This window comes from Battus philenor, unplaced genomic scaffold (genome assembly GCF_028537555.1).
Source record: "Battus philenor isolate CCGP_79_NKW_IND1 unplaced genomic scaffold, ilBatPhil1.0.hap1 SCAF_2, whole genome shotgun sequence".
NCBI classification, from domain to species: Eukaryota; Metazoa; Arthropoda; class Insecta; order Lepidoptera; family Papilionidae; genus Battus; species Battus philenor.
In genome coordinates this window covers 4,246,668-4,273,334 of record NW_027181682.1, presented here as the reverse complement: position 1 = coordinate 4,273,334, position 26,667 = coordinate 4,246,668, and the positions used below count along the sequence as shown (strand labels likewise).

The following is a 26,667-nucleotide window of genomic DNA, read 5'->3' as shown; positions in this document are numbered from 1 at the left end:
TAAATGTACATAAAGGAGAGACGACACAAAACCTTATAAAGAAATTGGTAAACGAAACAGCCAGTAATTTCGCATTGAGATCAAACATTTTAAAATTAATGAAGCATTCAAATCGCTTTTAAACTTACAACAAACATCTTTGTAGTGGTAACAAACCTCATAGGTTTCTTATCGCTAGCTTTGAAATAACAATGTATATATCATGACACGTTATTTCGTTATAAATTTTACTCTACTGCAAACGCAATAAAGCTGTTTTTAAGTTTTCTTACATTATATTTGCAATGAAATAGCTTAATGTGTATCTATGACAGAGACGGCTCTAACGTTTTCATCTGTCTGAACAGATTTGCGATGTCATGTTCTTAATTTGAAACCCAATACAATTACTTTTAGGAAAAAATATGTGTAGATTTTAGTTATTAACGGTTTATTACGTTCATATTATGTGTTCATATATTACATACGTATAAATTATTATTTTTTTATATTCATCGCAAATATATTAGACAGTTGCAACTATAGGCTATAAAATCACATTGATAAATTTAAAATTCTTTGGTGCAAGTTTTGATAGCATACGAAACCTCCAATCGAAATTGAACTGTTTATGTATGGTTTACGTGTCAAATTGCCTCAACGCCAGTCTGCCGGCGCAAAGGCTGTTGAAGTTCAGGAGGGCAACGCTTGCAGCGGTGGTACTGAGGTGGTTAGGTGGCTTCTGAAGTCAGGGTGCGGTGGGCGCATATCAGGATGTGGAGGACGAAGATCTACGAATAAAAATTATAGTTAGTCATTTATTTCTATTATCCACTTTGGATAATTTCTAGAGATCACTAATATCTGATTACAACGGAATTGAGCTGGAAATCGAGAAAAAAATATTGTAAAGGATTTATTACAACTTTGCTATCCAATTAGGATGATTTATAGTGATCGCTTGTATACTGAACGAGAAGAATGCAAAAATAGTCCAAATTGATAGAAACTACAATCACATTGAGCTTCCTTATAATAGAACCTTTCAACGTAAGCGTCCTGATTTCATAAGAGTACATTTCGAATTGATTGATTGTCGACTTTTTTTTTTGGTAGTCTTCACAAAAGAATCTTCTGATTCACGAGCTCTATTAACACTTATAAATTTTTCACACTAATATAACTTTTAACGACTTGTTGGTTAATACAATTTTCAAATTTATTACACGATCATTCAGAAACATTGCTCCTGAGTGTATTATGATATCATACACAACAATCAATTACCAATTTATATAGCCGAGAGAAGGATTTAGCAAGCTTTATTTCTAGCGCTATATTCTAACGCTCTCTATATACATAGCTATTTATTGATATAATTTTGACTATGTAATGACTACACTAGATCGAAAAGTAAGATGAAATTGTCATTTAAAACCGATGAGACCTATGTCCAAAAACTCAAAGATTTAGTGTTTGAAAATCTTTAATTGACAATTGGAGACATCGCTGATAGTGTTGAAATATCATTTGGTTCGGCCCAAACTATCTTGTGTGTTTTGTGTCTCAAAAGTGTCAAGTCTCGAATGGTCTAAGCCATAGTGCATTGGTTCTTCGTGACTTTTTTATTAAAAACTCTACTCATATCTTTCCGTTGTATTCGCTTGATTTAACTCCGTGCGACATCTGGCTATTCAGCAAACCCAAAAGGCCAATGCAGGAATGCCGTTTTGACACGATTGGTAGATAAAAATAGAATCAACGAAGGTCTTAATGGCTCTATTGGGAAAAGACTATTTCGACTGGTTCAAGGACGAAAAATCGTTACCAAAACTGCGTTTTATCGGAACGTGGATTACTTTGAAGGGAATGAAATTGATTTGGAAGAATAAATAAACAATTTACTATTTCTTAATGGTGAATTTTTCATCTTACTTTTTATTACAGTAATTTGACATAATTTTTCTAGACGAAATTTCCGCAAGCCTACCAAGATTAGAAAATGTTTCCTACTTCAAAATTTGATAACAATATTGCACAGAATTATGAGAACATTTGGTATTTACCTATTATGTCCTTAATAAATATACTAAAAATGAAAAGAATTTGCCATGAAAAGAGATTGAAAGAAAAATAAATGCTTTATAACCGCGATCGGATCTCATTAATAAATAAATTCAAAGACGTGGTAAATTATAGAAAACATGAATATTTCTTTTTAAAAACGTAAATATAATATTATTATAGATTAAGGTACGGTATTAATAATAGATTAAGGTATTTTTCAGCTGCTATGCAATTAAAATATTATATGTTGATAGGAAAATATTAATAATATTTCTTTATGTAACTCAGAAATAATGTTAAAATTATTCAGATGGGTTATTTCTTACCTATTCGGTGTTCAACGTGCATGTCCTGTGCATGCATGGCATGGACATCGGTATGGGGGGGCAGGTGCGTCTGCGGGGTCCTCAGGTCAGCGTGCTGGGTCTCCCTATGTCTCCTCAGGTCCACCTTCCTCTGGAACGCGCGACCGCAGAGCTCGCAGGCAAACGGCTTGAAGCCAGTATGCTTTCGTGAGTGCGTGATGAGGTTAGAGCTCTGGCTGAACGCTTTGCCGCACACCTGGCACTTATGCGGCTTCTCTCCTGTTAACAAGTAATGGCTCAGTCAGTATAGTGGTATAACCAAGTATTGAACCTATAAAGTCAATCCGGGTAAACTCAATACAGTCGTTAATAGATTTTTCGCTAAAACTTAAGCGAAATGTGATGAAAATTCCTATAATTTATATATCAAAAACGTTAGTGAAGCATTATTTAATCAATAAAGGCATATGTTTTAGCTAGGTTGACCGAACACATCGTCAATGTCTTGGCCTATGGTTTGTAATAGACGTGTCGGTTAACATGAGATGATGATATTTTAACTTGCAGATTGAATCTATTTAATTAATATGTGTGAGCTTGAAAATACTTCCAAGCATTTTGTTTTTAAAATTTACCGGGTTCGCCACACGAAATTCTTACAACATTGTAGTCGCAAAAATTTTTTTTTCTCTGCATAATGTTAGTGTTAGTAGAGATTCTTATAATTTCTTTTCGAACCTAAGCCTGCAGGTGGCAGAGTGCGGCAGGTCGAGGGCCAAGTAATCCGCGCCAAGTCCAACGTGTATCGATCCGCGCTGACGCGGCGACGACGTGAGCCCTAACTAGGGTTGTCAATTTCTTAATTTTAGTGTATTTATTTTATTATCATCGTTTCAGTTGTATAACGTCAATTGCTCGACATGGGCTTCTCCCTTTAGACCGGTAAGAAGCGACTTAAATCTATCTTTTTTTGTCCGTTTTTTAGATGATTCAATTTAAAAAAATGTTGACTATTAAAAGAAACAGACTCTCTGAGTCTGGCTTACACGCAAAATACTATAAAACATAGATAAAAATTACGGGAATAGAGTAAAAAAATTACATCGCAAATTTCAACAAACTATATTTGGCGAATATCTTGGCAAACCAAAACAGGAGAAGAGAAAATTATAAAGGTAAAAAAATAGATATGTGTAAATACAATAGATAGATATAAAGAAACAGTAGGCCCTACAACGACTTACAATTCTTGAGACTGGAGCCTTCAGCTTCCAGCAAAATCATTATCAATTCTTTCTGCATTCATTACAATGATATGTTGTTTAATTGTTTTTACTCCATGTTTTAAAAGAAACCATTAAAGGTAAACTCAATTTTATTCTAGATTCTTTCAAATTAAGTTCTAGAATTCTTACCGTGACTTTCATAAGTGATCATTATATATCATCCTAGTTGCATAATAAAATTATTGTTATAAAACGATTAGAATAAGTATTTCGTTGTGTGGTTCCAAATTCAAATAAAAGCCTTGTGTACATCTGCTATTAATTTGTGCCCTAGATTTGCTGTAATATTTTTCGTTAATGTTTGTGTTCTCGTTTGTAATGTGTTATAAAAAAATTAAATATAGATAAATATTTATTAATATTTTATTATATTTATTTTATTAGGAGGCAGCCCTGTGTATTTCGATACCTCCGCATGCCCATATTAATGCACGTTCGCGTAATCTCTGCCAAGTCCGGGCCGCATTACGGATTCGGGCCGCGGCTCGCTGCCCGCCGCTGGACTTACAGAAATTTATCGCAGCAGCTATATGTGCTAAGCTATATATGCTATCAGCTGTTTATGTATCGTGATTCGGGCGCGAGAGGAATTTAATATCATCGCCTCCATTGTCAGCGTCTTTTGTCGCTTGAGGATATTTTACGAGTTTTTAGTTCCGTTTAAAAATACACATGTGGAAGGAAATACAGTACACATTTGATTTATTTTTAAAATGAATATGCTCGTTTTATGGTGACTACTTTAATGGATATTTCCATCATCTATTGTTGTGGTGACATTATTAACCACACGAAAAAAAATAACAAATTAAAATAAAGAAAAACATTTTAATGTCTTTTAAGTATAGCATATCTTTAGTATCGAGTACCAGGCGCGCATAATTTGCAAGTAGTCAATTGATAACGCACCTCGAGTAGGCTGACCGGTGGTGACGCGAATGCAACGCGAAATCACGTCGCACGACCAATACAGCGTCCCGTAGGTAATTACCTACACAAATCACAGCGTCGCACCGATACCTAACACTTAGGTACTGTATTTCGAAAAAGGGCCTCCGAGTCCGTCAATCAAGGGGTCTGGCGACTTCATTAGAGGGAAGGGGAGAGGCGGACGGAGCGTTCGCCGGTCTCGCTCCCGCATCAGTGTCGCGACTCGAGAGCAATTTATATCCGTCGTGCCATTGGGCCGTGATTGCAGTTGCTCCTCCCCGCGTCGCATAGCAACCGTAAGGGGGGCTTCCCCCACTCCCACCACCCCGGGGTGGTCGGGTTATGGATCGCAATTTTCCTTTGAATTGGAAATCAGAGCGGACGCCGCGTGGCTCGTTAGTCGACCTCCATCTTCGCGGTTCCGCGTCGAGAACAGATTTCGTAGCGATGCTATTCACAGGCCCGCAAATTGCGGTGTTTGTTTTCCCCGAGTTATATTATTTCGTTCGTTATCATGAATATAAACATTTTTGAAGCTTCTACAATTTGAGACGATTTCATTTTATATGACCACTGCCTTTCTAGGGTAAAAACAGTGGTAAACCACCAACAACACTAGGTAAATCAATGCACTATCGTCTCCTATCTAATATTTGCTACATGTATAAATAATACATTATATCGTACTATTTAGAAAAAAATTATGCATACAGGATGATTATTTATGGGTGTAAATTCATTAAATAGGTAAATGTATAGCTCAATTTCTGTCGGTATTGCATATTAAAAATATAATTGTTTACTATCGGTCCCTACAGATATTGTGCTGCCAGAAATTATTAGCCTGACGAGTTGGAATAGTAAAAAAAAAATTGTAGCATATTTCAGAGTGATCACTATATATAGGTTAATTCATCACCCTTTAAAGCTTTTTTATACCAATCGCCTTGTTTAGCGTATATTCCACGCGAAAACAGTTCACTGTATAATTACAGTGACATAGTAATATTTTTATTTCACGCTTTGTTCAGTGAATTAACAGCCGTATTTCCAAAAAATGCACTTAACGGATTGACTAATGTCATACTTACGAGATAAGTAGTTGTTTGCCATTGTTTTTCCTCACCATTTTTATAGTTATATTTTGAGCAATTATACCATGCAAAGCTTTGCAGCACGTACCGCGGTATCTCGATCGGCGATACAATGTTTTTGTCGTATTTATAACATCTCTTACCTTAAATTTTCAAGATAGTGCGTTGGGATAATTTACATTGTTCTAATGACACCTTAATTTTGGCATAATGATACCTTATTAATTATAATAATTATTTTTTACATAATAATTTACATAGTATCTTTAATTATTTTTTAATTACAAAATATGTTTAGTTTCTTCTGTGCTAGATGTAAACCTATGTTACAGAACAGTCCCCATCCGTAAAATGGTAAGTAAACATAAAAATTCATAAAAAATATCAAAGACAAAATTAAATTTAAAATAGAAAACATTGAATTGTTTATTGAAATGCGTGGGTGTGTGAATGTGAGTGAATAGGGGGCTATGACACTACATTTATTAATCTATTATTAATTCATATATAATTTAATTTTAAATATAACATAATAATTATTTGTTTTTTATGCCTTACAAGCCTGTGTCGGAATTTATTTCGGACCGAATTGAATCATTCACTTTTTTCTTACACTTGACTCGTAATATTTAAATAATTTACCTTGTCAATCAAATTAATTTGTTATTTATTTAAAGTAACTTCTGTTAAGTTTATTTTAAATATAAATAAACGTTACAGACGTCTTAAGTAAGTGAGTAACCCCCACAAGTTACAAGTTACAAGCGTACGTCGAGTCCGCAAGCACAGTGCGTAAAATCTACGCCACGCGTCACTTTAACGGCGTAATTACGACGCGATATTACAGTGGGAGGAGAGGGGAGAGGATAAAGAGGGACGGGAGGGACTTAATTGTTTCAAGGGTCCCCGTGAGAGCTTCACCGGCGAATTTGACGACGTTATTGATTACGACGGAGTGAGTTTGATTTATTTGAAGCGACTGAAAATTTCCTCTAAGACTGTTCAGTTTTTCGTGGGTGAGGTTTCATTAATCAATTGATGATTTGAGTACTCAAGGCTTCGCTTAGTGTCATAACTTTATAATATAACACGAAGAGATTCTTTTAATGTTAAGCAAGCCACGCCTATTATATTGGGGTTAATCTTGGAGTTGTGAGACATGAAACCTTTATAGTACTGCTCTAATTGTCTGTCTTCCAACATATAGTAGTTAGTAATTCTTACCTCAGTACCACCTACGCTTTACTGTTTAATAGTATTAGACATTTAATTAGAATAAAGAAAATAATGAAATAATATATTAATAGTGTAAGAGTCCCGTAATTAAACAAAATTATTAAAAATCATGATTTAAGGAAATGAGATAATAATAAAATAAATAAAAATGAAAAGTGAAACTATACATTGGAACATATACGAAAATGGTGTGACGAAGAAAGAGAGGCGAGATGTAAATGGAATGTAAATAAACGATAAGAGAATAAAAGAGATTGTGAAGAAAGGAAGAGGAGTGTTTTAATAAAACCCACAACTGAAAAAAAAAAATTAAAAAATCCGTGTCCTTAATATGATATAGAAATAATACCTTCGTATTCAGACACTGCGGTATTTTCTACGCGAATATTACACATTGCTGTGATTTTCAAGCGGATATATTTATTAATATTATTGATGCTTTTGATATGTGGTGTTGAAAAGGTTCATCACGGTCATTATTATTTCAGCCGTAAGACCACTGGTGGACAAAGAACAACCCCATAAATTTACAATAAACAAGCTGGAATCGTCATGCATCCAGCAATTTTCGGGCAACCTTAGCAAAGTCAACTGTTAACATTGTGGGTGGACATCCGGCCTGTGGTCTCCACTTTAAAACCTAAAAGCTCCATTTGCCATCTATGTAATCTACTCATTGATATTATAACTTGCCTACGGATTTGTCTACTCATCTCCTCATTCTGAATTCAAACATACTCCACTTCATGGTTCGTTGAACAGCCACATTGCCAATGAGTCCAGTATTACAAACTCAATTGAATATTACTCAAAACATAGTTTAACTATATTAACAGAGAGAAGGTCTTCACGAAAATATTTTCGAAGCCATATTTTTTATTATACTAAAAGCATATATAATTCAAAATACATAACAAATATATTTACGATATTCATTATATATAATTAACAATTATGAGTATGTAAATATAATAAAAAATTGTATTTATTTATTTATCTCAATCAACGATGTCCTTATAAATGGAAGCATAGATTTTCATTTTGTATTTTGAAAATATATGATATATAGATATATAGATAATATGAATCTCTACTTTTCAGTGTGGAAACTCTCGACTGGCTTTATTTCGAATCGTTTCATCTGAACTGCGTACTTAGTCGGTTATGGGTATATAAAACAGCGCGTCCATTACGATGGCGAGAGCGTTCAGAGATTTTTACAGCATCTGCAGCTCGCTTGCCGACTTACGACCGGCTTAGCGAATATTCGCGGCGCTTTGTCGTCGCGAAATATTACCGTTAACGTTATCGTTATAGTTATAGCACAGCTTTATAGCTTTTGATAAAGATTTTTAAACTTATCAGCTATTTTATAACACAATGTATATGGCTTGAAGACTGATTAACGTGCGTATATCTGATACGCAATACTTAGTATTCATTTTCGAAATGTGCTATAGAATCCGAAGCTTCTATTAAACTATAAAGTCAGAACAAGTTTTTCTATGCATATTATATAACGTTTTTATATTATTTTAATCTATTTGTGTTCTTATCATAATATTATGAAGTCTAATATCAAAGAAATATGAAAGATTAATATTACTGTAGAGAAGTATTAATCTATAAACTTGAGAACAAATGTGGTGGAATTTTTGAAGGACTTATTACGAAGAACTGGTCAATGTGAACACGGTTTTCTAATTCACTATGATCTAATCGTTCAAATAGTAAGGCTGAGTGATAACACGACTCTACAAAAAAATTTTCGTTCTTTGTCCTATAGTTTATACTATTATTTTCCAGTTAGTTATGCACAAAAACGAAAAGAAAATACCTTTTTTCGGTATAAAGTTTGCTTTTGTGATAGTTATAATAATAATACTAAATTTTCAATTTTTTCATAAATTTTAATTGATTTCAATATTTTTAAAAAGACCTCGCGGTGAGAGTGGGGTATTAACGTTTACACTGTGCCGCTAGATGGCACCCGAGTGATAAACAACCATCAGGTGTTATTTACAAGCCCAGAATAACTTATAATGTCGTCACGAAAGTGCAAATACGATGCTGATGCATTTTGTTTTATATGTGGTCAATTTATTAAAGTTCGAGACGTGAAATATGAACTAAAGACATCTCACGTTCTCTGTGAAGCCTATGAAGCATATTTTGACTGTCCTGTACGGAATCAAGATATGCCATGGGCTCCACACGTTGCTTGTAGTTATTGTAAAAGGTGTTTGGAAGGTAATCAATTTTTATTTAATTAAGCGATGAATCCAAAATAATAGACATATTAATTTTAATTTTTATATTTTTATTTTGGTATCGAGGTGAGAAAAGGTCTATGAAATTTGCAATACCAAGGATTTGGCGAGAACCAAAAGACCATATTACTGACTGCTACTTTTGTATGGTGAATCCGAGTAAAAGACGTAGAGGTTAAAATGCAAAACCTATTGAATATCCTGACCTCGAATCTTCTTCTGCTCCAATTGCTCACGACCTGACACGACCAGTTCCCGAGCCACCAAAAAAATTATCGCAGAAAAGTAGCTCATCTTTTAGTTCTTATAAAAGTAATTCCGATAAGGAGTTTTTGCCTACACCTGAACAACCAAAACACTATCTCATTACTTCAGAAGATTTTAACGATCTAATTAGAGATTTAAATTTGCCAAAAAATAAAGCAGAGCTTCTAGGCTCTCGGTTAAAACAGTGGAATTTGCTTGATGATGTTAAGATCAAGGCCAATACAATGAAAACATGATGGGCGACTATATTTGGGGTTTATTGAGAGAAAGTAGCGATGAACATAAAAGAAAAAGTAAAAGTGTGCACTTTTAAGTTATTTTCCACTTTTCTGTAAGCTAATTAGATAGTAAAACTTAATAAAAATAATAAACATTTTTATTTCAATAGTTTTATTTTCAATCAAAAATTAAAATCCGAGATTTTTTAAAATTTCGTTCAATCAGTCTTCTAAGCACAAAAGCAAAGTTTTTCATGCCATATATTTTTTTTCCGTCTTATTACGACCTAAACTACCGGAATTTAATGCTTTGCAATCAAAGTCAAATTTCATGTTGACCCGTGTAATAAGTCATTATATTCTTAATTCAAAAACTCTAAGTGAAATATATTATTGACGCATTTGCAAATTACGTAACCAATGGCTGTAAAATGCAATATTTTCTCGAGTATAAAACACGGTAAAGCGTTAAGTATCAAGCTCGCCTGTTGTGATTGAACGCGCCCCGGCAAACGATAACCGTAAATCCCGGATACAAGGATCCCGACTATTTCTTTACCAGTACCGTATCCAACCTATAGATAAATCTATTATTTTTAATACTTAATTTTATTTTATCATATTACTTAACTTGATATATAATATTTAATGAAAGATCTTACTAGCTTTAAGTTATATTGGTTAATAATACCACTGCTTGGATGAAAATGTTTATTTGTACACGTATACAAAATTCATTTAAAAACTTACTAAATAACAAGGAATTGCTAATACGTATGACTTTTATTACGAAGCATAATACGTCTGATAATGTACGATCTTCCTTGTGAGTAACATGTTCAAAATCGCTTTCGTCGCTTAAAGACCTCCTCCTTTTTTGGCCTCATTTTTATGGTCTCGTTCAACCGCTACCGTGGGTGGACAAGTTCTTTTTTATATAATATTTTTGGTTTGTTTTGTATCTATTCCCATACTCATATTTCGTCCTTCACAATTTATTTCATTTCTTTTCATACTTTCCTTCCATACATCGCCACACTTCCTTCGGTTTCCCTCTAAAGTTGTACAATTTTACCTTTAATATTTTAATTTTTGGTGTTATTAATTTTCTTACTACCTATATTGCAGTTAATTGGAAGATCTCTTCGCACTCCTTTATAGTTAAATTATTTTTAATCACTATGTAGTCGTAGATTGGTTTTTGCGACGACTGTTGTTCAACAAAAGTTCGTATAAGTCTCGATGTAAAGGATCCTACCTACAAATTTTTTAAATGACTACTTTCACTATTACATTCCAATTGGATAGAAATTAAAAAAATAACAAATGAAAGTAACACAAAAAAGCCCGCATAACAACAGTTTGTGTGTAGTTCTTTTGCGTTAAGAATAAATAATAGTCGTTGTCAGCGGATTTTTTTTGTCACTTTCTTGACATTTTAAGATGTTCCCACAGTCCGTTAGTGTTAAAAACGCCATGATTCATTATTGTCTGTAGGCCTAGCCACGACATAATAATATAACCTCATAAAAACATACGTAAATCTTATTTCTTAAATTAAATTGATTGAATTTCTTCTTCATCTTATTTTTAGCATATAAATGTTCATTATAAGGCATAGGTATCTCTTAAAGATCTCAACAATGACCGGTCTTGCGCAGCCTAGATCCTGCGAATTCCGCCTAAACATATATATATTTTAATACCGTATTATATGACCGATTTTCAGAGTTAGGGGCCTGAAAATGTAGACGAAGTCTCTAACCTCTAGACTAACATTGCTGTAATTTTAAAATATGAATATAATAAATAATTTGAATGCATTCTGAGTAGAAAATCTTTTGTAATAAATCCATTATTAAATATAAACAATAGGCGTGCGCTGCGCTGCGGCCTCAGGGAACCAGACGCCGGCGCCAATCCACGCAGAAATCATTACGGCCCATTATCGGGGCACTAAACGCGAGATTCGCAGTAAAACAGACATTAATATAATTAAATTAGCGCCCGCCAAAATCCGTCCCTGTGCTGCTCATCTGTGCAGCATCACGCCGCCGGATTTTTATGTGGTCGTACTTTAGGCGCTCGTGAATTAAATATACGACGCTACCGTCTTAAAGTGCTTTGCCGGTAAGATTTTAAGAAATATGGTATCGGCGTTTTAAGAGAGGATGGATTTAACCAGGCGGCGCAAGTTTTCTTATGACAAAATTAAGATTTTTTTACAAGCATTCCCACATATATCCGTTTATCGAGCAGAATAGATGGATTGGCCTTAAGGCATTCGAGTGTTAATCAAAGTCCTATTGGAAATCTGTGTTCCAAAGCCTATGTCTAGCGGAGAATGTCTTTCGGCTATAATAATGACAATGAGGCGAAATTTATAATAATTAATGTCTTGATCAAAGAAAAAAGAAGTCTTCAATAGTATTTATCAAAATTTAATTACTACGTAAGCATAATATGAAGATACGAGTAAATATACACATACATATAATGATAATGCGACTCATTATTAAATTATTATCACCGGCTGCGCGGTGGTAATCCAGCGGTAAAGACAAACTTGCCATCGTAGATCGCGGGTTCTATTCCCGGGATACAGCGTTATGTATAATTTAGAAATTTGTGCATTAGTTATATTGCCATTGCTCACTAACAAGCTTTCAGGGGGTTGGCAACAGCGTTCTGCGTACAATAATACCAAACTGCGATCGCCAATTCGCCTGCCAAGCGTGGTGATTATGTACTATATACTCCCATAGATATCGTTGAGGAAGGTCAATGTTTTGCTGTGATTTTCTAGGGACTGAAACGATGACATATAACAATATAATATTCATTTAGTTATAGTCAAACAACAGCACTCAAATTCTCGTTTATAAACAAAACTACAATTTAAAAAAAAATAGATTCTTATTACTATGATGTACTAAACATCTTTTTTTACGAAAACATATTTATAAATTATTTTATGGCAATAGATTTAGTCTGACTGATTTATGTTTTTTGTGAAAATAAATGTGTCATAAAAATTATTTAATTTGTTTTATACAGATAGATATTAAAGAAAAACAAAAAAATTGTTCTATCTGAGAGGGATAGAAGAATCCCTTCCAATTATAAAAGAGGCATAGGAGATGAGAAACGGTTTTAATAATCAAGAAACACGGAAATGCAGTCCGGTGGCACACTCTCACCCCAATTTGCTTCGTCGTTTTTTATAAGAAACTGAATTATTAAGTACGAGCGGGTAGTCTCTTAAATTATTGTTATGGCTTCCGTGCCCTTTTGTAGAACGTGTCTTGATTTTAAGGCTCTTTTTTATTTTTGAAAAAAGAAAACGCAATGATCTTATCAAATTGGTTAGGTTATTGTCATCGTTTCTTTAGGTCAAAAATCAAGTTGTTTTATAACGTGATCACGTTCAAGCATATTTTTAATTAATTATTCTGTTTGCTAATAATTGTGAAGAATGTTACTAATTCTAATATAGCATTTCTCTACATATTTCCCTTAGCTACGTTTAAGTTTAAACTATCTGATTTTCGGTGTAATAATTTAATGCTACCGAAACCTCTGTACCGCGCCTTGGGCCAATAGAAATGGTTGCATTTTTTCGATTCCGCTGTCCTCCTTCAACGCACGCAGTGGTGGCAATGCCCCTTTTCCTTCGGCTCTCACCTTGACTTAGGCGCGGTATTATGGTTTCTGCAGCACTATACTAGTTCTACAAATTTTAATACCTGGGTAATTACTATGACTTCGAAGTCCAGTTATTACATTCATCCATCCAGCCAACTAGGAATTTGGCGCGACTGAATCGTGGGCGAGCCGGTTCTCAAAAAAATGTACCATGTTTGATACATGCCATACCAATCATAAAAATAATTAGTGTCTAAAGGAAAACATTAAAAATTATAACATCTACGTTGCAATATTCATAGTATAAATATTTACGTACATTTACACTAAGGCCAAAGACACTTGCAATTTACTAAAACCCAGGTGTATCACTTAAAATGCAACGAGACAGGCTGTACTTTACCAAGAGACTTGAAAGCCAAGTCGCTCACTACCTAAATGTAGACTTCGTGTAATGAACGTGAACCATTAAAAAGTTATTTTGAAGAGTACACAGATATTTTTTTAACTATATACAAATATTACAAAAATTACTCTTTTATTATTACATATTAATATTACAGCTCTAATATAATAAGAAATGACACTAAAAAAAAGAAAATTTTAACAATTTTATCGTTTCATCGGGTAGACGTTTACTTCTGCCTTTCCCCTAGATTTATGTAAGGACTGGTTGGAAAGGTTCATTAAATTGTCAAAATCATTTCAGCCGTAAAACGTACACTGCTAGAAGAACCCTCCCTCCACAAGGCTGTCTTTCCACTTTGTGTGTGGAGTTCCCACGCTGCGTGTATGTGATGGCAGGCATTTGTTCTGCATGCTATGTAGCTTGTTCATCACCAACTTATCTTACCAAACTGCTGGGCTTTGTAAGTTCAAGTTATTCATTCCCGATCCGCCTTCGAGCTCCCGAAGTGATTCTTTATTTAAATTAATTGTTGACATATTTCTTGCAAAAATTAAAGGTAAACACTGTTCTATGACTAGAATTAAAGGTATCATTGAATAGTGTATGTTTTTAAGAAACTTTGTAATTTCGTTCGTAGTAAAACCGTTAATACAAACGTAGGTATACCATATCGAAAGAAATCCACACGCCGAGACGGTAGCGTGATTCTCGGGGTCGTTGCGTCGCTAGTGAAATGCGGATTTACCCTGGGAGATTCCGGTTTACGATCCGCATGTCTTTCCCTCCCCCCACTCTCTGGGTGGGGAGTTGACCATCCCCCCACGTCTAAACGTATACATTTCTACTAAATCTTCTTATATACCGAATAGAGCTTCGGTATTACGGCGTGAATAAATCTCAAATGAGTTCTGATTTTTACGGTTAGGCAATGTATAAAGTTAGTTTTTACTAAAAAAACGTGTATGAGTATTTTTTTAATGTAATGACTCTCTTAAATATCTATAAAGAATATAATGAAGTGTTTTTTTTTTTAAATACTTATATCAACTGTAATAAATGAATAAGAAATATGAGATCTGTGGACGAACAAAAGTAAATATATCCAAGTGTGTAGTCATATAGCATGTGTAAAAGACCGCCGGGGCCTCATAGTTCAGGAGTGAAGACCAAGGTCCGGCAAGCGCAGCGTGAGACCACAAACAATGTGGACAAACGATTTTGTTAAGGTCGCCGGTAGACACAGCACACAGGTTGTTTCCTGTCCTGTTTTAAATCTACAGGAAGAAGCAGTAGATGTTTGAAATGATGATGATGAATTAAATATGTTAAAACTTCTTTAGAGTTTAAAAATCGATATACAATAGAAAGAAAACTACGATAATTCAAAAACTATTAAAGCAGTTCAATTTGGGATTTCGAAGAAAATTTCATCCAACGTAAAAGTTTTTCTATTTTAATTTAGAAATTCATCCCTGTCCATTAAAGAAACGTTTTTTTTTCTAAATTAACGGTAATAATTCAAAAAAACAGAACGCCTCTAAATAACAATCTCGCGAAATTGGAACGGAAGCAACAAACCAGTGAAACGAAGACAAACCTCCCGAGCAATTCAATCTCTCGTCGGCTACTATCACAACAAAGCTTCTCTAATGGAAAATTGGCAACGCTCGCACAATCTTGTCTGGAGAGCAGCTCAAACAGGGTCGCATCGGGAAACATAAGAAATTGTCTACTGCGCTGCGAAACGTAATTTCCTTGAGATAACACGCCTCCAAAATGTTAGAGGGAAAAACGTGTATAGATTTTCCGAGTTCAAATCTTTTGGGAACATGATTTGTTCGTTTGTTGGTGCTAAATAAGAACCATTATGAACTTAAAAGGTATGTATGTAATAAAAATGATTTCGTTTGACCTTCTTGATAGAAAAGAACAAGATATTTGTGAGATGACATGATGTAATGATTTAATACAGATTCGGTAAGTGAAACAGTCTCAAACACACAGTATCACAGGTGTAACATTCATAAAGCTGACCTAGTGAAAATTGGTGGATTTTATTCATCATTTCCACAATATTTTCCTTCATGGTTTGCTTTTACATTGTCACGCCTAAAATTTCTTACTGTGAAACGACGGTGACCGTAATTTTTAATTTTATGATTTTTCTTTATTTTTCTTTTTACTAATGATATACAATAATCTTATTTCTATTTAATTCAGGCTAAATTATATATAAAATATCACAGCTGCTGGATTTAGTGTCTGTAAACTGATTTTATTTGACTTTTTTAAAACTTTTTTGTAACTCGCATGCACATAGATGTGTTGGTTCTCGTGGCAGTCCATCATCGTGGATGAAACCAATAAATTTATTCTCCGTATAAGGATCAGGCTTTTTACCATTAGCTACAAGCGGATTCTGCTCGGCTAGCTCAAAGGCAACCTCGGAATCTTGATAAACTTGTCGTTATAGGAAAAGTAGAGGGAAGACCAAGCGGGCGATCACCAACCCCATATTCCATGGGTATGGTCACTATAACGGAAGCACTCACGAACGCAGGTCATGGAGACCTGTGTAGACAACTAGTCGAATCCTAGACCAAGGCTTTCTAAAAGGGGTGCAACATTAAGCAATGACGATAAACGATCAAAATAAGAAGAATTAATTTAGTATTTATGTTATAAGGGTTCATTATTCGTTATTATGTACATTATTGTTCATTTTTGTCAACACTTGTTTACATTAATTATTACAATTATCTTTCACACGGGGTTTTTTTTTCTAGCCCACTTAAATATTAGTACGCATGTCATCTATTTTATACTAACAGATGGTACTTAGCATACCTAAGGATACCTTCAGCATAAACTTTTAAGCATTTTGTTGGTTAAGTTTCTTGTTTTCTTTGTCGTGTACACATTAAAAAGGTCGCAACTGAAAAAAAAAGGTTTTATTTTCTTTATATTGCTGTACTTTCCGCTTGCCCCCATTAAATCGCATCATCGTATTTCTGCGTGTCGGTCGCGAACTCACGGGTCCTTACATTTCTTGTGAGGGACGTTTACGATTTGCTTCTTACTCGGGCGAGTTATGTGTTGTGTGTAAATGCCACTTAGACGGGAGATTTATCGCGGCTTGTCCTCTCTGAAACCTAACGAGGTTTTTTTTTACAACGCCAGACTCCGTAATGGCTTCGTGCTCTAAATTTTCGACAGATTTTAAAATGTCGCTAATGTAAATATTATATAAAGTTATATTTGTAAAATTACGTAGTCAATTTTAGTTTTACTGTTCGATAAAGCGGTTCCAGGTAAGCTTGTATTTTTTAGGATATGAATAGAGCCATTTTTATTTAATTTTTTTAGGGAATTTCAGATCGTTAATGTTGCCCGCGTTAAATTACAATAAGAAGTTGAGACCACGCATCGAAACGCGCAGTGTTGGACGTCGATCTATAAAGTGGGTGTATGACCTTATTATAGACGTGGAAAAACTATGAACACAGGCCGGTTAGAAACCGGTCTTATAGAAATCTTCGGGGGAAACCTATGCCCAGTAGTGGACATCCCACGTCTGAAATGATAATGATGGCGATGAGAAGACCGACTACACCGTAAATATCAAAGAATAAACTGCATTATCCAAGTAAAAAAAATTGGTTATGACAACACAATACATTAATAATATAGTTGTTTATTATAACACATTTTTTAATTTTAAATTTAGAGAGCTATATATGCTAATAGCAGGCTAGCAGGTGTACCTACGTCCCATTTCCTACTCATCTATGATAATAAAGTTAGCAGCTATCGTAACCCGTAATATTGTAGCCGGTACATTTAAATTACTACTATCTATGTAATTGTTAATTTATTATTTAAATCTATATTTTATTTCAAGTGACGCACGTCTGTACAAACAACCAATTTTAGTTTAATTAAAAAAATAATATTGGCCCAAATTTGATTCCTTTTCTGGGTTCAAGCAGAGAGAGAGAGAGAAAGAGAGGTAGAACTCACGGAATAGTTAATTACACTTATTTCTATTATATGACGTACGATTATTTTTCACGATGTTTTGTTTCAACGTTTGTAAATAGCCGCCACATTGTAATACAATTCATTAAAGGTGTGAACTTTCTATGAGTCTAACCAGCAACCTATGATCGTGTCTCGGACTATGACTACTAGTCAATGATTGTTCGTCACACGATCAAGTTAATTTCTCATCACGAAAGGTGAGAAATTAAGAGAGAGAGAGTGAGAAAACTAAACTTAATATTTAAAAACAGAGAGTTCTGAAAACCTCTGACCTCATACAGTATTTCGGGCATGTCACAATGACGTTTATCGTCAATAATACCCCAAGGAGAAACTATTAAGACCCTTCTGCGCTGACAGTTGACAAATTCGTTAATTCCGAGCCCTCGGCGAGCGCGGCGCGGGTCGGGGACTACCGAGTTACAATAATGTTGGTCTTTAGTTGGATTGGCCCATAAATTTGTTCATTACTTGCTCTGTCCCCGGTGAATGCTGCGAATTATTCAATCAGAATCTCACGTGACGTACCGTGGATGACGCAAATTCGAATTACCGCGAAATAATTTCACAGGCAAGAAAAGTATAGCAAAAGAAGTATATTTAGTTAGATAAGAGGTTTCGTTGTTTCAAGTAGGTGATTTGAAATTAAAGTTGTCCGAATAAATTTCTTTAATTATGTATATACGTATACATTTGTTTACTATAAATCAATAAATTGTTTATTATAAAACAAACATAAAAAAACTTTGGATTTTTTTTGTGGTGGTAAGGCGTAGAGAGCGCCTAGCCTAAGATGGTAAAGTCCGAAGACTACCGGAGGAGCGTCTACTTAGGTCGCTACATACTACTATTTCACCGGATAGGTTTAAATTGTTGATTTTGTCATTATGTATGAATTCCAAATCAAATTTAAAAGGTCTTTATTTAAGTATGCACACGTACTTTTGAATCGTTAATTAACGTCTAACAAATAATATAATTAAACAATAGTTAGTGAAATTAAAGAATAGTACATCTAATTGTACAAATGAACGGTGCAGTTGATGCTATTACTAGAGAAGTTATCTACTTGTTATACTCGTGAACAGTATAGATGAAATTAAAACGAAAGTAACAAAACACCCAATAATACGTTCCCGCGCTACGTAATCAACTTTGTAGCCGGACTCCGGTGTCGTAGCAATGAAGGTGCGGGAAACTGACGGCAGCGGTATGCGGCAAGATTGCCGCCCCGACGGGATTGTCCGGAACAATTCCGGAAATGTTCCAGTCACTTCACTTATTGCGATGTATTTGCGAGACCATTATACGGGCCGGAATTCGGGCCCTCCTGTGGAACATTCACCTAGTGGACATTAGCGTGCACGTGGACGAAAGCATTTGAAAATGCGTGGAGGTTGTCAGGGAGATATAAGTTATTTTCTTTTTTCTTTCAAATAAAATTACTTTTTTTAGATTAAATACAACGGATGACTGTTAAATAATATTTATTGTCATTTTCTAACAAACTCGCAATTTGTTTTATTATAATTTTAAAAATTTCATTTCAACTATTTTCTCTATCACTTTCTATGATTTATAATGAATTTAGATTTATTATTTTTTATTGACTAATTTTTGAAAAAAAAAAAACATTCTTTAAAAAACGGTCTATGTGTTGTATGTAGATTGTAAAAATATATTTCAATCGAAGTATATTTAAAATTTATTACCACATTACTACGTTTTTGAAATTATTTTGTTAAGATTTAAGTGTTATCATTTTCCCTAACCTACTATACTTTTTCTGCAGATATGCCTTTGTAAACAAGTCACTATGTTGTTCAATTCAAAAAGTTTTTAATAAATTTATGTATATTTAAGTAAATTTCAACTAAAATAGATAACAACAAGCGCAAAGTAGGATCTTCATTTGAATGAGGACAAATGAACTTGTTAAGTGCATCAGAAAACGGATTCAGGCCGCTTCCAATCAGTCCTATTGGACGTGTCTGGTGCAGGCCTATGTCCAGTAGAATACTAATCGTTAAATGATGACGATGAAGTATTAATAGATCCATTACTAACTTTTTTAACAATATAGTACTTAATAACAAAATGTTTATCACCACATATTTAATATTATATTTAATAAAATCAAATGATTTCTATATTTTACTGTCAATAACTAGGAATTGAGACATAACCTTGTAAAATAAGTAGACTTGTGCAATGTTCCTTCAAATAATACCTTTATACCAATGAGGACTATTTTAGAAAAAAAACGTCGTAATAAACTTGCCTTCGTTTCATATTGAAGACTAAGAATTATCTAAAGGATTCCATTGTTTATTTAAAAAGTTTAGAGAATTAAAAAATAATTTGTTTTGTTTAAAAGAGATTCTGTAGTCACCTATATAACAAAGAAAGTGTAGCGAACAATAGCGCTGACAATACGAAAGTCACCTCCTTCATTGTTCGGCGACAATTTGACTTTACTTATTCGCCATTTTGGTTTTCACTTTTATTAAATTGTGAATATTCGTAAATGACAATTTACCTTGTAATCTTGATTTGAATCAAATGTTGATGGAAATATTTTTTACAGAGATTTAAAAGTAAACTACAATTATTTTACCATTATTATATAGGTACATACGGTAATTGGAAATAGGCGCACAAGCTTTAAAGAAGTTAATTTATGGCTCATTTGCTGTCAATCATTGTATGGAACACTTCATCTAAAAATCGATGTTTTCAGAAATAATAAACGACGTGAAGTTAACAAAAAAAGTTTTAAAATTCAGATAACTACAAATTAAAATTAATTATTGTTTTTATCTGTCCCCTCAGACTTTGTATTGTCAGAATTATTGGCATGTCACATTCCAATACAAAATATTAATTGATGTAACATATTTCAGAGTGATCACTTCATAAGGGTGATTGGAAATATGTGTTAAGCAGATGAGTTGTACATTTACAACTTTGAAGGTTTTACTAAATTTTTAGATCACTGTATACAGAACATTTAAAATGTTATCATAAACCATAATGAAAACTTACGAAAATAATAGACATCAACGTTCAATATTAATTCGTATAAGGAATATTGGTGACAAAATAAATATTTTTCAAGTAAAACCTCGGTAAATGATTATGCATATGTCACTGGCTGGAATGCTAAAATATAGCAAAGCAGGCAGAATTTAATTAAGGGGTTACCCGGAATAAAAACAGTTGAAGTGCGTGAATAGCAAGACCGAGCGTACTTAATAAAAAGAAAAAAAAAATTATTCCATAGATGGATCATACATCGATAGATACATGAAATTAAAATGACAGTAAATTGAGGAAGTTAGATACAAAAAAATTGCCAAAAAATAAAAATAACATTTGTTAATGTTGAATTTAAATTAAATAAGAGTTTATTATTATTGTAATAACATTAAACGTAATTCGTATAAATATTTTCGCTAATTCCGCTATTACACCGACCTGTCGCCGAAATGTCATTTTAATGATTTAGTTATCGGCTTAACTTCTTCCGATATTATAATTCTATTTCGTTATAATTTTTTTAGTGTTTTATTTTTAAAAGTAATTAATTAATGTAATAATCACACATTTGTAAGCGTAACGCATAGCCATACATAGCCTTAGAGTAAGTTTATTTATATTGATATAAATTATTATTAATTAAAAATCACCTTGTTATATTCGGAATATAGTTATACACTATATGTTAAGTTTTGCAAAAAATAACTATAGAATACGAGACACATGTACAAGCCTTAATAATATTTATAAACACTAAACTATTTATAGATGCGATAGATTTCTGAAACCCAATACCTTTAATATCCGACACCACACTATTACGCCTCAAATCCAATATAAATATGAATTCGACAATCATAATTGGCACTCGGATAGTCCCATCCGTGCAAGGGTTGGATAGTCATTTTGTAGGATTATACATTTTAATAATACCGGCTTACGTATTCTAAAATTGATTCGAATGTAATACATAATACTTAGTATTTAGTTATGATTTATCTGTACAGAATGGTTGGTTATAAGTATGAAAGCTGTAAAGGGGTGAATTTATAGTTCAATTGCTGTCAATACATATATATATAGATAGGCCTTATTTGAAGACTCAAGGTCACAAAGGCAGCAATGGGGAGTGTTTGGCACTAATCGGTGTAACATAACTCCTGAAATTGCCCCGTGGAGGGGTGAAACACGTGTTGAGTGATTTGACGGTGGCAGTTGTGTAATTCGCATTGTTTGCCGCATGCGCATTTATCAGCGGGCTGGCGGGCGGTGCACTTTGTTGCACGACTACCACTGCATGTGTGGAAGTGGCTAAATATTGGTCCTTTTCTTACTTAGCAATGGAGAGGACTATGCACGGAGCAGAAATGAGAAGATCCACAGAAGAATTGTTACAGGAGGTTACAGATGTAGGTAGAACAACCGCGGTACCCTTACTAGGTAGGCAGACGACATAGTTGAAGTCGCTCGATGCGGGCAGCGCCAAACCGATCATCGTGACTATCTTTGTGTGAGGCCGTTGCCATGAATTGGGTGTATATGGGCTAGTATAATGATGATGAATATGAATGTATTGAATCTCAATCAAAATGTTAGTAATTTCAAAAATAATAAATACATAATGAAATTATAGGAATATAAAGCATTTTTAAAAAATTGGATTACCACACAATCAAATTAATTATTGTTTACTATATTCCTGCAGACTTTGTACTGCTAGAAGTTATTGGGCTGTTGAATTCCGTTAAAAAAATAATATTACATATTTCAGAGTGATAATTGTATACAGGGCGATTGGAAGTATACGTAAACGTTTTTTCGTTCACAAATTAGCTCTACTATCACCCTTCTAAAACTTTTACACCAATAACTAATCATCCTGTACATATAGCCATACAAAAAAGGAGATTAAAAGTACAAAAAAATTAAAAGAATTTTCTGGCGTATAAATTAATTAATATTATTTTAATACCACTGGCTGTTTGTACAATTCAATGTAAAAAGGGTTTGTGTTGTACATACATGCAGAAATAATATTTTTAAATCTAACTAGATATCGTGTGATTCTAACAAATGTTCTTGAACATTTGCCGATGTTGTTTTTTGGCTTCAAGTGCGCCATTTCACATCTGACTCTCTAGGTAAACTGTTTAGCTTTGCATTTATCTAAAATAAACCTTATTACACAAAGCATAAAGTGCAAATGGTGTTATCGTAAATGTAAAGACATTTTGCGATCGATTTGATGAAGTATTTCATATCTTAACGTTTAGAAATAAGGTTCTTTTTAGGTTGCACTTTGGATAGGAACCAGAAGTGTAAACACTTGCCCAGCTGACTCCATTGTGGGTGCAAAGCACTCTTGGTGCGCGGGTGTCCGACAATCATAACACCATAATGTGATTATCGGATGAACAGTTTATTTTCGTTTCGCCATTTATTTGTTAAGCTTGTTGAAATTTGCGTTTGTCGTTAATTAGTTTATTAGCACTTATACATTATAGTGTTTAAATTTTAGTTACGTTACATTAATGTTCCATCCTCATACTCATTGATTTATTGTTAAGAATTTTTAGAAAGCAAAAACAATATTTAAATGTTAATATGAGAAATACTTTTTTAGGATAATTGGTTCGTGTTTTTTTGATCTCTATCCTTATACAAAAAAAATTGATAGATTATGTGTACAGCGTAATAAAGTTTAAATTTTAGTTACGTTCTACGAATGTTCCATCATTATATGACATATTTTTAAGGATTCTTGAAGAAACTACAATAAATTATTATTGAATAGTTTATGTTAAATATGTTTAAATTTCACACAGATAGCTAAAGAATTAATTAATGAAATTTATAAGTAAGGACGAAATTTAGATTTAAAAATCATTACTAATATGTTACGAAAATTTAGTTAAAAACATATTTTGACTCCAAATAATTCTGAAGTAGATTTGTTTTATTAATTAGTCTTAAATTACATTAATAATGATTAATATGATAACATAAAATCGAAGACTAAAAAAGTATATATGTACTGTATTAAATTTTAACAACTTTTTTAATTTAATTCCTTCAACTTTTCACATAAAAAACAACTAGTTATTCTTCCCAGAGATACAGACTTGAGCCTACTTGACTACTTTAATTACAAATTTAAAAATGATTAATTCAGATTCCATTTACGAACATATAAATAAAATAAGAACATATGTATAATTTTTTGTTCTGCTATTTTGTTAATGGTATCCGATAGATAATATGCAATATTCCAATTATAAAATATATACAAAAGCGGATTAAAAATGTCGTAAAAAGATTTATATTTTATAGTCTGTAATCACTTGATGCTGCAGCGCGGCACGCGTGCGGCACGTGGCTTGCGGTAAGTCTTATTGGTGCGGTAAATTCGATAAATTGTAATTTTAAAATCAATAATAAACGGTTTAACATTATTACTATAATCTTGCTAATGAATAATATAAGTTTAATTTTTTTTATGTAACGGACTCTCAATGCTGCCTTAATGGTATTTGCAGATTCTGCAGGCTTGAGGTGACAGGGTGCAAAGTGCGCTTAATCTAAGATCTCTTGTAAAATAGCTATACTCGAGGGCTCCCGGGAGAGCCTCGGCTTATAGGGATTGGAATTAAAAATTTAAAATATATTTTTACATTAAAATTTTATTGTCTAAATATAGGTAAGTAAGTCCATCTTTAAGAGCAGACGGCTTTGTCAATATCGTCAAAAGAAGTTATGCAGACCGCTTTCAACTGGTACAATTGGAAATCTGTGAGTAAGGCTGATGTCACAGTGGCCGAAGGATATATTAATAGTGTATTAATTATTACCTTAGGTAATTCTGTATATTGAAAAATTCATAACGAAGAACCTCAAAAATTTGTTACAGTGTAAATCAAAGGATTCGAAGGAAGAAGTGCATTTTATAACTTCGGAGTATACCTTCATAATGTAACCTTTGTGCTTCATAAGTTGGCGAAACATTCATGTTTGATCAATGATTTAAAACATAACGTTATACTCATAAATGCCTGATGGAAGAAAATGAAATACGCAATAATAGTAGAACAAATTGTAACAGGGATAAGACAAGTAAATCGTTAGAGTATTAGAAGTCTTATTGTACTAAAATTTTGTAAAAAAAAACTAGTGTCCAAATGTAGCATCTCCAAAAAGATCACCAAAGAAATATAGGTTTGATGATGACGATACTAATTTATTTAATTTAATTTTAATTTATTATAATCAAACATAAGTTACAACTAAAACAAGATCTATGAATACCATCATTAAAAGAGAATATAATAATTTCACCATTAAATATAATAATTGTTTAAATCCGATCATAAAAAAATGTATTAACATGAAATTTCAAATCATCGTTATAAATACAATACAATGTCTGAAACTATGATATATTAATAAAAAAACTAAATTAATTAAAGATTATTAAAAAATATTTCATCATAAAAATATTATAAATCATTGCAGAAATATTTTTAATCAGTCAATGATAATATACTTGTTATATTATGAATGGAATATAAAATTGAACTTATCGTCAAAGTTCCAAAGGCCTAAAATTTGTAACAGGCTTTTGGAAATAATCGAAAGAGTATCTTATTTCCCAAAGCGCATCCTAGGATTTAATACAAAAGGGAGAATCATATTATACTTATGTTATTTTTATGCGTGTTTATATCTGGGGCATACGAAAGTTTCTCGGAACTACAGAATGATAGAATGTTTTTTTGTCGGAAGCATGGCGTGAAGATAACCTAATTACTTTGTTTTATGAATGGAGTAACTGTCTCAATGTGGACCGTATGATTTGAAATAGGAAATATGAATCAGTAAAGATTTTATTTTTATATGAATTATAAATTTAAACTGTTAAAATAAATTAGATATGTTTTACATTGATTTGTATGTTAAAGTTTAATTTACGTCGTTTTTTCTCTTAATTTAATCAAGATATTTAAATAATGAAAACTTATAATACATTAAGACCTGTATATTTGCATGGATTTATGACTTAAATGCATGGTTTCTGTGAAAGTTTATTAAAGATAAATATAATTAATAAATTATATTTTAAAAAAGCTTATTTTGGTTGATATCCATTTTTAATCTGTTATTTATCTATAGGCCAGTCTGACAGAAGAAAGAATCCACGATAATTTAAAATATTTTTTTCCTAATATTAAATAGAGGCCATAAATAAATTTTCTCCCGGTGTTTGATAAAAAATAAAAATAAAAAGCAACACAAAGCTTATAATTATTATCATTTCGCATATAATTTTCTTCAACAGTAATCTAACCAATTCCGACCCCGATGGTGCCCCAGTCGGGCCAATTTGAATAAAGAACTAGGTAATGATTAATATCACCGAACTGGTCGACGAAATCTGACAGGAATCCCTTTGGGAGTACTTCGGGGGCGTTCGGGTCGTTTCGCGCCTTAATTATGCTACAGATAAATTCACTATAATTACTTTTTACAGTATATACATTGCTCGTTTTATATTGTTATTAATAACGGATCAATTTAAAAAGGGATTTATTTGTGTTGTAGAGTAAAAACTTTCCAGGATTTTATCGAAAAAAATATTATTCTTAATTTAATTTAATTTAAATCTTTTGTTTTTAATATCTTTAATTTCTTGTACAATTTTATTTCTATCTACCATAACCATGCATGGTTTATATTTCCACTGTCAACGCTAAATGTGTATATATTATAAGAAATTTAACATAAAACAACTTAATAATAAAATTGATTAAAAAGATTGTGTTATTAATATTAATTCTCATTAAAAACAAAAGTTTTATATTATGATATGAATGACGGAGTTTAATGC

At 32.8% G+C, this 26,667-nt stretch overlaps 1 protein-coding gene across 1 annotated transcript in view; it reads right to left on the bottom strand.

Moving 5' to 3' along the window:
- Window positions 1-582: 582 nt before the first annotated feature.
- sens-2 (senseless-2) overlaps window positions 583-26,667 on the bottom strand; it is a 78,019-nt gene continuing 51,934 nt past the window's right edge. Inside the window, exons 5-6 of the mRNA XM_068765388.1 lie at window positions 2,373-2,630; window positions 583-770 (exon numbers count right to left, since the gene is read on the bottom strand). Coding sequence (XP_068621489.1) covers window positions 673-770; window positions 2,373-2,630 — 356 coding nt within the window. The 3' untranslated portion in view covers window positions 583-672. The remainder of the gene's footprint in view (window positions 771-2,372; window positions 2,631-26,667) is intronic.